The sequence below is a fragment of the Castor canadensis genome, chromosome 14 (genome assembly GCF_047511655.1).
Source record: "Castor canadensis chromosome 14, mCasCan1.hap1v2, whole genome shotgun sequence".
In the NCBI taxonomy this organism is placed as follows: domain Eukaryota; kingdom Metazoa; phylum Chordata; class Mammalia; order Rodentia; family Castoridae; genus Castor; species Castor canadensis.
Window position 1 is genome coordinate 39,168,350 of NC_133399.1, and position 11,507 is coordinate 39,179,856.

The 11,507-nt window shown below is 53.6% G+C and overlaps 1 protein-coding gene across 1 annotated transcript; it reads right to left on the bottom strand.

The window, feature by feature from the left end:
* Positions 1-2,780: 2,780 nt before the first annotated feature.
* On the bottom strand, positions 2,781-4,235 carry S1pr4 (sphingosine-1-phosphate receptor 4). The gene has a single exon (XM_074054311.1). The coding sequence runs from the start codon at positions 4,135-4,137 to the stop codon at positions 2,857-2,859; it is 1,281 nt and encodes a 426-aa protein (XP_073910412.1). The 5' UTR covers positions 4,138-4,235; the 3' UTR covers positions 2,781-2,856.
* Between the last annotated feature and the right edge of the window lie 7,272 nt (positions 4,236-11,507).

Sequence of the window (11,507 nt, forward strand, 5' to 3'; positions counted from 1 at the left end):
CTCCAGGGAGGTCCAGGTTCATGGGAGTGAGTGGGACCAGGCAGAACAGAGCCCTGTGCTCTTCATCAGCAAAGCTCACTACCACCTTTTTCTCCCTGCTACTCCTTCTCCCAAGCCACACCTGTGGACACACAAGGTACATACACATTGTTCAGACACAGGCTGAGAAAGGGTCCTGCTCAGATGATAGGGCTCAGATCTTCTAGCTGTTCGTTCTGTCTCCTCTCCTGAGCCTCAGTTTTCCTGTCTTTAAAAAGGGGAGCTTCAACCAACTAGTGCACGGCTTGAGATAGGAAGTACTGAATATTCTGAGGAGAGGAATTTGTCTCACCTTTTGGAATCTTTTCAGCATACCAGATCCTCATCTTACATATGTGGAAACTGAGGCCCAAGTTTGGCAGAGCTGGGGATACTAGTGATGGGGACAGTTGCTCCGCAGCCAGGGAGGAGAGCTGGGGTGGAAGAAAAGGAGGGAAAGAGGTTTACTAGGCTCCACAGAAGCTGTACTGCTGGTCCAGGTCGCCAGAGCTCTGACAATTAGGTGCACACTGTGTGCCAAGCCCTGTGCAAGGTGCCAGGGACACAACCTTGATCCTGACAAAGGTCCAAGTCTGGAGGAGGAAATGGATGTGTGACCAAGGTGATACAGAATCAAGATGGAGGACACACAGGCACCTGTGGGAACCCCAAGGAGACCTAGGGAGAAGAAATCAAGGGAGGCTTCCAGGAGGGAGTGATGCTAAAATTGAGTTTGAAAGGTGAGCCAATGAGGGACCACTCTGGTGAGGATAAGAAAGACAACAGTTTGAAAGGTGAGCCAATGAGGGACCACTCTGGTGAGGATAAGAAAGACAACTGCTAGGTCCCCAGAGGGGAGGGAACAAGAAATAGTTTGGCTCAGTGGAAGCAAGAGAGTGGGACACCATGCAGGGCAGAAGAGGAGCAGGGCCAACTCCCAGAGGCCCAGAGACAGACCGGATAGGAATCAGGAAAATGCTAAGCCTGCCCCTATCATGCTGTACTCTCCCGAGTACTTGAAATGTGGCCTGTGGGACAGGACGGTATGGGTTAAATCATGTTCCCTCCAAAATTCCTATGTTTGAGTAGCGACCCCCATTCTGAGTCCCTCAAAATGGGACGTTATTTGGAAGATAGGGTCACTGCAGATGGAAGTAGTTAGGATGAAGTTGTAGTGGAGCAGGGTGAACCCTAGCCCTATGGCAGGGGTTTTTACACAATAGGAGATTTGGGGCCAGGCACGGTGGCTCACACCTGTAATTCCAGCTACTCAGGATGCAGAGATGGGAAGGAACATGGCTTCAGACCATCCTGGGCAAACAGTTAGTGAGACCCCTATCTCAACCAATAAGCTGGGCATGGTGACCGATGCCTGTGATCCCAGCTATGCAGGAGGCAGAGATAGAGGATCACAGCCCAGGACCAGTCCTGGGCAAAGCCTTGTGACTCTACCTGAAAAATAACTAAAGCAAAAAGAGCTGAGGGAGAGGTTCAAGCCATAGAGTGCCTGCCTGGCAAGGGTAGGCCCAGTACCATGAAAAGGAGTAGCATGAAATGGGTGTGGGGGGATTTGAACACAGGTGCAGAAGAGATCGCGGTGTGATGATGCCGGCGATGCTCCTACGTGCTGCAGACGGGCCAGGATGGATTGTCCCTTCCAGCCTCAGAGGAAGCAGCTCTGCCCAGCTGGACCAAGGACTTCCGCCTCCACAGCTGAGCTAGAGGCAGGGTCCCGTGTACGACCACCTGCTCCTGCCCGGTCTATGGGACTCTGTAAACAGTGTCACCAGGAAAGCAATACAATAAGAAAATGAATTTTTAGTTGTCATTGACTTTAATAAAATTTATGAAGCCACAAGTGGTTAGTGGCTACAAAATTGGGCAGTGGGGTAGACCATCCCCTGTCACCACAACAATGTCTGAACCCCAACCCTTCCGCCCTAGGCCCTGACCTGCCGGGACTCGAGGGCCCTGGGAGCTGGCAGGATGGAAAAGAGCATCCTTCTGCCAGCGACAGAGGGAATGTCCTTCTGTAGTCATCAGCCCGTGGTGCCATTTAATGTAAACTAATTCAAGTTAAATGCCATTTACAAGGAAACATTGAGTTCATCATTCGCGCAGTGACCCGCGGAGCCGGCTGAGTACCCACAGCCCAGTGCCACCCTGGGTTGGCAATGAGCCCATTGTATGGATGAGAAAGGGCGAGGCAGCGCGTGCCCGGGGCCAGGGGCGTCAGGTCTCTTCCTCCCTGCTGGCCCCCAGATGGGAGCCTCAAAAGACGCAAGAAGGCCCAAAGGGAAGTGAGCGAGAAGAGGCAGGTGGCAAGTGTCACCGGGTCCCCTGCCTGGCATGGTTGCAACATGCAGACGCAATCTCACCGCACACAAGCGCCTGCAGCTGGCCTGGCGGGGGAGGGGCTGCAGGAGGGGGCGGGGTCTAACTGCGCACACGCCCCCTCGCAAGCCACGCCCCCAGGGCGCACGCGCACCGCGGGGTCTAGCCTGAGCGCGCCACCTGCGCACCGCTCTCGCAGCTCCCGGGCCCCGACATTGAACTTCCACGTCAAGTTGCCAGGTCCCCAACGGGACCTCCCGTTGGGGTGAGCCCGCCCCACGCAGGCCCAGAGAGGGGCCGGGACCTTCCCAGGATCACTGCCCCGATAGGCAGCCGCCCCTATCCCAGGTGCCCATGGAAGCGTCCGCAGGCCCGGGAGGTGACGCGGAGGCCTTGAGAGCGCGCCCCGTTCTCTGCTCGCTGTGCGCGCACCCCTCCCCGCGTCCCCCCCCCCACCCAGGGCCCGCTTGGGTGTGCGCGCCCCCGGCTGTCCCCGCTGCGGGCTCAGATGCTCCGCACGCTGGAGACGCTGGACAGGGGCTCCCGCATCCTGAAGCTGAGTGATCGGGAGCCCCGAAAGCTGTCCCTGGGGCGCAGCGAGCTGTCGGTGGTAGACGCTCCGGAGTGAGCCTCGGCGGCGCGGACCAGGCAGTCCCCGGGGCCTCGCACGCCCAGCCTGAGACACCCGCAGCAGAGGAAGGCCAGCACGGCGCGACACACCTCCCGGCTGCGGAAGGAGTAGATGAGGGGGTTGATGGCCGAGTTGAGCACGGCCAGCGCCAGGATCCAGTCCATGCCTCGCAGGTACTCCTGGGCCCAGATATTGGAACCAAAGATGTCGGCCAGCAGCAGGCCAAAGAGCGGTCCCCAGCACACGACGAAGGCCACCAGGATCATGAGTACGGTCTTCAGGAGCCTCCGGGCTTTGCGGCGGGCCGGGGGGCGCGGGGCCTTCTGTCCATTGGCGCGAACCACCCTGAAGATGGCCCCGTAGAGGCCCAGGATGGAGGCCAGGATGAGCGCGAAGAGGACCACGCAGAACAGGATGTAGTCCTTGGAGTAGAGGGGCAGCAGGCTGGAGCAGCGGTCAAAGTCACACGTGCAGTTCCAGCCGAGCAGGGGCAGCAGCCCCAGCAGTCCGGCCAGCAGCCAGCACAGGCCGATGAAGCCATAGACGCGGCTGGTCTTGGTGTTCCCGCTCTCGGCCACACGCACCATGGTGGCGAAGCGCTCGCCCGCCGTGAAGAGCTGGCTGAAGGTGGACGCGGCCAAGGCCATGAACAGGAGGCCCTCGCGCAGGAACCACTGCGCAGGCGCCAGGTGGAAGGTGCAGCCCCCCGACAGCAGAACGTTGACCAGGTAGGCCAGGCCGGTGAGCAGGTCACTCAGCGTGATGTTGACCAGGCAGTAGTACACCCAGCGTCGCGATCGCATGTGGGTGCTGATGGCCGCCAGCACCACCACGTTCTCCAGCACCACCAGACAGCTGGCGGCCACCGACAGGCCGCGCTGGGCCCCCAGGCTGCCGTCCTCCGGCCCCCCTCGCCCTGCCAGCCGGCCCGAGTGGTTGTAGTGCAGCACGATGAGCCGGCTGTGCCCGCTGGCCGCCAGCTGGTAGCAGGACTCTGGGGCCACAGATGGGGACCCCGTGGCGTTCATGGCCTCCCCTGGGGGCAGACTGAGGCCCCGGGCAGGGTGGAGTCGGGGCTTGGCTTCCTGTTGAAATTTCCTGTTATGTTCAAGGTGCCCCCGGGGTGGGGGTGAGACCAGGACAGGGAGGGGCATCTCCACCAACAGCTGGGGGGCTCCCAGAGGACTCTGGGGATATGCCCTGCTGACACCCCCACCCCTTCCTTGACGGCCCCATCTGTCCTTGAAAGCAAAGGGGGAGCAGAACTGCCAGTACCTGATGTCATCCTCCCTTTCTCTCCAGTGCTCCAAGCACACCTGTACACAGCAGGTGCTTAATAAATGCTTGTCAATGCACAAACATACACACCTTGAAAGCCCTGACTCACCCTGTTTCAAACCCCCATCCCTGCTTCTGCCAGACCTGACTTGCACTGTGCTCAACTACAGAAGGGAAACAGGCCCTGACCCCACCAAGGGCGCCTGGATGGGACGTTTGTGGGTTCCGGGTCACGACTCCCTCCCAGTATGGCCAATGGCTCTCGGGCCCCTGAGCTCACCCTACAGGGAACAGAGGTGGCCCAGCAGCAGCCCTTGCTCAAGAAGTTTGGGGGTACAGGAACAGTGGGGTACACACCACCCCACAAACAGACTCAGGATGACTTAATCTGAGATAGCTGTGTGAGGGGACACAGATGTGTCACCTGTAGGACCAGTTGTCCCCCGAGAAGATGGAGTATCTCCTAGGAAGGTCAGGCCTGGGGAGAGATGGGGAAGTCTGGGGGGACAGAGAACAGCTCGGGTTCCCAGCACCCATCCTCCTCTGTTTACTGTGCAGCTGTGGGTAGGAAGGGGCAGGGAGGCTGAGCAAGTCCTGCCTGGGGAGGAGCCAACTATATGACCAGAGGTGACCAAGCAGAAGGGCCTGGGGAGGGCTGGGGTGTGAGCCCAGGCAGGAGGTGTGAGGCTTAGCCTGGCTCAGATGCCACAGAGCTTCAACCTCGCCGCCCTCCTCCCCCAGAGCCATCAGATTCAGAAACCAGCATAAGGAGGCATGCTGAGTGATCTGAGGCTCAGCCAACCATGAGAGCCCCACTGTGGACTGAGCCACAATCCCAGGCTCTGCCCCACCCTACTCTGAGCCCTGATCCCAGCCTCAGCCCCCCACCTTGATTGAGCCCCAATCTCAGGCTCAGCCCTAACCCTAAGTTGAGCCCTGACCTCGCTTTTACCCAGTCTTATACTGATCCCTGATCCCAGGCTGAGGTCCAAACCTAGCAAAGTGCAGACTTTGTACTGATTTCCAGTTCAGGACTAAGCCCTTACCTTGGACTGAGCTCAAACCTTGCACTGAGCCCTGAACCCTGGGCTGACCCCCCATCCTAGCTGAATGCCGACTCTGTACTGATTCCTGATCTTATACTGAGCCTTGATCCTGTACTGAGCCCTGATCCCAGACTGAACCCTGATGCTGGCTAAGCCTGTGACCTGAGAATATCCCAGTGCTGACCCCTGACCTTGGGCTGATTGCAGATCCCAAGCTGAACCGCAACTCTGGTGGAATCCAACCTTGACTGACCTTTGCCCCAGCTGAGCCCCTGACCCCAGACCACAAATTCGGGGCAACAGTGAAGTGCCTCTGTATGGGAGTGACACCAACAGTGACCTTCTACCATGAATTCTCCTGGGGGAAGGCTTTCTGTGCCCTGTGCCTGATTTCAAAAGAGCAAGTCCCCCTAGACCCTCTGGAAATCACTGAACACACAGTAATAACTGCATAACTTAAGGTCGTGGGCAAAAGGTCATTTCTGAGTTGCTATTTGTAAATCCAAAATACAGACTGAGATGTGACTCAAGTGTGGAGCTTGTGCCTAGCATGCACAAGACCCTGGGTTCCATCCCCAGCACCTAATAAATAAGTAGCTGCAAACTATTAAAAGCAAATGTTTGCACACGGGAGAGAGGCTGAGAAGCTATGCTGTGGTCCTGGATGGAGTTCTACACAGCTGGGCAAAGGGACTATCTCCCAGAGTGGAGTACTGTGCAGCTGGGTAGAAGCAATAGTGATCTTCACAAGTGGAATAGAGTTATTGAGTCACTTTCAGGACATAGTGCTAAGAGGAAGAACAATAAAGTACAAAAAAGTCTATGTAGTACATTACTTTGTGGGCTGCAGAGTGGCTCAAGTGGTAGAGGCCCTGAGTTCAAATCCCAGTACCACCACCAAAATGAAAGGGCATTACTTTTGTGCCACAAATAAAGAGATATATATGTGCTTATTTTTGCAAAAGAAACACAAGAAAGATAAACCAGGAACATACAGAACTGAGTGAGATTGAAATGAAAAAAGAAGGGAAGACACTATCTGAATATTTCTCTTAGTGTAGTTTTGAAGCCCTGTTAACACTGTAAAAATTCAAAAATAAAATTAAACCAACAAATGCTACAGTTTGGCGCTAGAATGTCCCTCAAAAGCCATGTATCGAAAACTGTGTTCTCAGAGTGGTGCTACTGGGCTGGAGTGGAACCTTTAAGAGGCAGGGCCTGCTCGGAGGTTGTAGGTCACTGGGGTGTGTCCTTCGAGGGAACTGTGGGACACTGCCATCCTTTTTGTTTTGCAACCAGCCATGGTTGCTCACTCCCCACAGCCCTGCAGAAAGGAGACCAACCCGTCCTGGACTGGAACTTCCAAAATAAACCTTTCTGTTTTGTAAGTTGATTGACTCAGGTATTTTCTTACAGTAACAGAAAGCTGACTACTGCAATGAGGATGGAGAGGGAAAAAAGCATTAAGATGGATTATACACAGAAAACAAATGAATTTAGCTGTGTTTCAAATGAAGGCACAAAGCTAGGCTTTCTGTAGCAGGTTTGTCCTTGAGAGGAGTGTGGGCGTAACAGTTTTGAAATGATTGTGTGTGATGTGGACTGAGCAAATGGCAAATATATTCATACTGTCGGGATCTAGGGTGTTCCAAGGGAGAGAAGGAAGATGCACATATGAAACAGGAAATGGAGGAAAGGACCCCGAGGGGTGTGGTAGAATTGTAACAGTGAGGACTCCGCCCTGGAGCAACAGGCACCTCGCATCCACACCTGGGCCTCTCAGAAGCACCCCCTCACCCCCTGAAAAAGCAATGAGGACTCCTGGGGGCAGGGGCTGATTCCAGAACGGGGAGCAGGGAGAAAGCAAGGGGACCCTGGACCGCCCCTGAATACAAGAAAGTCAGGTGACTTGTCCAAGGACACAGGAGCCAGCAGTAGGGGCTGTGGCTGGCCAGCCTGGAATAACCTGAACTCCGAAAATGAATGATTTTACAGGCTGGGGGCATGGCTCAAGCAATAGAGCACCTGCCTAGCGAGCGTAAGACCCTGAGTTCAAATTCCAGTACTTCCAAAAAAGAAAAAAGGTAGAAGCCATAAATAAATGACTCTGTCATCCACCCCAGCAACTCTACTCCTAGGTGTCTCCCAAGTGAAATGAAAACTTGTTGTTGTCCATGGCAACTTGTTTCATTGTAGCCCCAATGTCGACTCGACCCAAATGCCCTGCCACTGGTTAATGGATGAATAGGTATGGTCCATCCACACAATGGAATATTATGCAGCCATGAAAGGGAAGGGCATTATGATATATGATCCAACATGGCTGGACCCTGAACACCTGATGCTCGGTGAAATAAGCCAGATGTAACAGGACACATACTAAACAGATGGTAAGTGTTTGGCCGGTGGGCAGCCACCCCATGGCGATCAGGGACTCTCTGCTCACTTTCCACTCCATCCCCTCCTTCCCTTCATGATTACCATGGCAACTCCTGCTGGTAGGCAATGGGTCCTGACCTATCCTACAGATCCATATTACCCCGAGCTCCTCCCCACCAAACCATTATCGGGATGCCCCATAATGCCTTAAGCTCTTAACTTCACCCAGGATATAAAAACTGGGCTGCCATTTCTCCGGCCCTGCTCTTTGGGGATGGTGAACCTCGCCCAAGAGCGCGCTCTCAATAAAGCCTGCTTAAAGCCTGCTTGCTTTGTCATTTGGCTCCAATTTGGCCTTCCCATCAGCGTCGACCTAACAGTAAGGACCCACTTTTCCCTGGGGTACTGGGCAGGACTCAAGCATTGTCAGAGCACTGTTCAATACTGTTAATATTAATGATAGGCCTTTATTGTAAATACCACTTATTTTTCTACATTTTTGTTTGTTTATTTGTTTGCAATGAGGCCTCACTCTGTAGCCCAGGCTGGCCTCCAATTCTCCATCCTCGTGCCTCAGCCTCCTGAGTGCTAGGATTACAGGCAGGCCCATGACGCCCAGCTATTTTTTTTTCCATTAAATATGCTGCGATGTTGATAGGTGGGAAGACTTAGCTCCCTATCTGTCAGCTGTTAGCCTCTTCCCTGTGGCTCTGCTTCCTTGAGCAAAGTTCTGCCACACTGGCCACTTGGAACCCGGAGTAGGACTTTGGCTTGCGAAGGCTCTGCCACAGCAAGCAGCTCGCCTTTGACCTTCTGTCATCAGGCGCCTAGGTGAACTCCAGATGCTACCTCCACCCCGGCCAGAGGGGGAGCGCTCCCTTCCCCTGAGATTCCAGCCGAAGCCCTGTGATTGGTGCAAACACAGTCCCTCATTTGCATAAGGGGCTGTGCCTTGATTGACAGAAATCCAGCCTTCATTTGCATGAAGGGCCGTTGTGATTGGTGCAGGCACTCTTGCCACAATAAGCAGGCTGCTGGGCTTCCTTAGCCAGTCAGCCAGGAGTTTGTTTCCAGTGCAGGCACCTGGTCCTACGACATTAGGTCCAATAACGGCTCCTCGAAAGTGGCCTTTCTTGCCTACTTTGCCTACTTTGTACTTTTCATCATTAGTAGAGTGACATTAGTAAGCTGGTGACTCGGAGGAGAGAAGCAGCAGCAGCAGCAGAGACAAGAACAGTGGTGAGGGCAGCGGGACTGGAGTTGGCCGTGGTCAGGTTGTCAGTGACAGCAATCAGAAAGCTGTTAGCATTTGTCATCGCCCATGCTGACAAGCGTGCCCCGCACCCCGGGCCCCGGCACCCTAGAGGGCGCCCCTGCTGCTGGCTGTCATCTGGCAAAAACCCTTGCCAAGGGCGGGAACCGAGGGAGCATCTCACCCACCCGATTCCTGTCCCCATGGAGAAGGACCCCACTCACAAGGGGTCCCTAAAGTCACAGACACACAGAGACAGGAGGCAGGATGGTGGGGGCAGGGGAGGGGTTAGTGTCAACTGGGGACACAGCTTCAGTTTGGGCGATGAGGAAGTTCTGGAGATGGATGGCAGGGACCGCTGCACAGCCATGTGTGTGCTCAGTGCCGATGACCTGCACGCTGAAAAATGATGAAAATCACAAAATTTACGAAAATGACCACAATAAAAAAAAGTTTAAAATTTTTAAATAAAGGGCAAAATTGGCTGGGCATAGAGGCTCATGCCTGTAATCCCTGCTACTTGGAAGGCAGAGGTCAGGAGGATCATGGTTCAAGGCCACCCTGGACAAAAACAGCAAGATTCCTATCTCAACAAACAAGCCAGTTGTGATGGTGCACATCTATAATTCCAGCTATGCAGGAGGATTGCAGTCTGAGGCCAGTCCCAGGCAAAAACTTGAGACCCTGAGAAGTAACAAAAGCAAAAAAGATCTCAAGTGGCATGATGTAAGTGATAGAAAAATAAAAAAGGTTACATGTGGCTGCATCCTGCTTCAGGGTAGCAAACTTCTTCTGCAGAAAGCCAAATAGGAAACATCTTCAGCTCTGCGGGCTAGATGGTCTTTGTGCCAGCTACTTCACTATGTAGCCAGAGTCACTACAGGTGAGACACAGCCATGCCTTGGTACCTCAGTTGGTACCAAAACCCCAGGATGCTCAAGTTCCTCGTATAAAATGTGCCGTATTTGCGTAGAACTGGTCCTGTAGACTTAAAAAATGTCAGGGCCATGGAAAAAGTTGTTTCACTGTATGGTTTGGGGGATAATGACAGGAAAAAGGTCTGCGTGTGTTCAGGACAGGCGACCATCATAGGCCTCACCTCATAGTACAAAAGGGGAGGCCCGAGGGCTGTGAAATGGTGGGAGGGAGCCCTTTGGTGGCATTGCTCAAAGTGTAGCGAATTCAAGTTTTACATTTTAGAATGTTCTGTAATTTTTTTGGTCACAAGTATTTCCTTTTTTAAAAATTATGGTGCTAGGGTTGAATCCGGGGCTCTGCCCAGAGCTGCAACAAACCCAGCCTTTCAAATACCACCCGGGTAAGGTGAGTCTCAGTCCAAGGCTGCGGAACCTTGGGCTACCGAAGGTAGCATAACTGTGTGTCAATAAAACTTTATTGAGAAAAGCTGGTCTAGGAGTAGATTTGGCCCAATGGTGGCAATTTGCCACCCCTCTGGCTTAGATGAATGACATATGGACTTTGCCATCATTTTGCAACTGTGTAGGTTCGAATTTTTTTTTTTTTGAAAGTATGGGACTTGAACTCAGGACCTGGAGCTTGCTAGGCAGGCAAGCCTCTGCCAGCCCTAGAATTTTTATAATAGGAAAAGGGCTGGGGTGGCTCAGTGGCAGGGGTAGACATGGGTGAGGTCCTGGACTCCATCTCCAGCACAACCCCCCCACCAGAAAAAAAAAAAAAGGAAAATGTGTATGCAGACATCCATAGGGAGTAGGGCTCTGTAAAAACAGAGGTAATGACAGGAGTGGTTGTGGCCACAAGCCAAGGATGACTTGTGCCACCTGGAGTTGAAAGAGGACCCTCCCTCCAGTCTTGAAGGGAGCCAAAGGTGACCCTGTCCTCGCACTGGTTTGAGATTTTTTGGCCTCTAGAACCGAGAGAATCATTTGCTGATCCTTAAAATCTCCTAACCCCCGCACACACACCTGTTGTTAATGTCCCCAGAGAAGCAATTCAAACTGACCAGCACTCCTCAAAACTGTCAAGGTCATCAAAAACAAGGAAGGGGACTGGAAGCATGGCTCAAGCGGTAAAGCACCTGCCTAGTAAGCGCAGAGCTCTGAGTTCAAACCCCAGTATCACAAAATAAATAAGTAAACAAAACAAGGAAGGGAGCAGGCATGATAGCAGATGACTGTAATCCCAGCACTTGGGAGTGACACCAGGAAGAGTTCCAGGCTACCATGCAGACTGTCTCAAAATGACAAAAACACCAAGACATGAATGAGAAACTATCCCAGCCCAGAGGAGCTGGAGGAAACAGGAAGGCTGAAGGTCCCCTGGGATCCTAAAGGTGGTCATGGGGCAGAACACCAACCAGAGGACAAGCAGAAGGCCTGATAACAGAGGCTTCCTTCAAGAGGATCTCTTGATGGAAGAGAGGGCAGGGAGGGGGAAGGGAGGTGGAAGGGGGAGAGGAGAAGCTGGAGGTACCAACTGCTCAAATTTGGGGATTGGGCAGAGAGAGGTCAGACCCCCCCGCCCCAGCAACAGCTAGGGAAAGAGGTCAGACTCCACCTTCCGGCTCAAAATGAACACAGTCCCACAAGTG

Bases quoted from the DNA above. Each gene is read 5' to 3' on its own strand.
- S1pr4 (XM_074054311.1), bottom strand. From the start codon at position 4,137: ATGCCCCTCCCTGTCCTGGTCTCACCCCCACCCCGGGGGCACCTTGAA.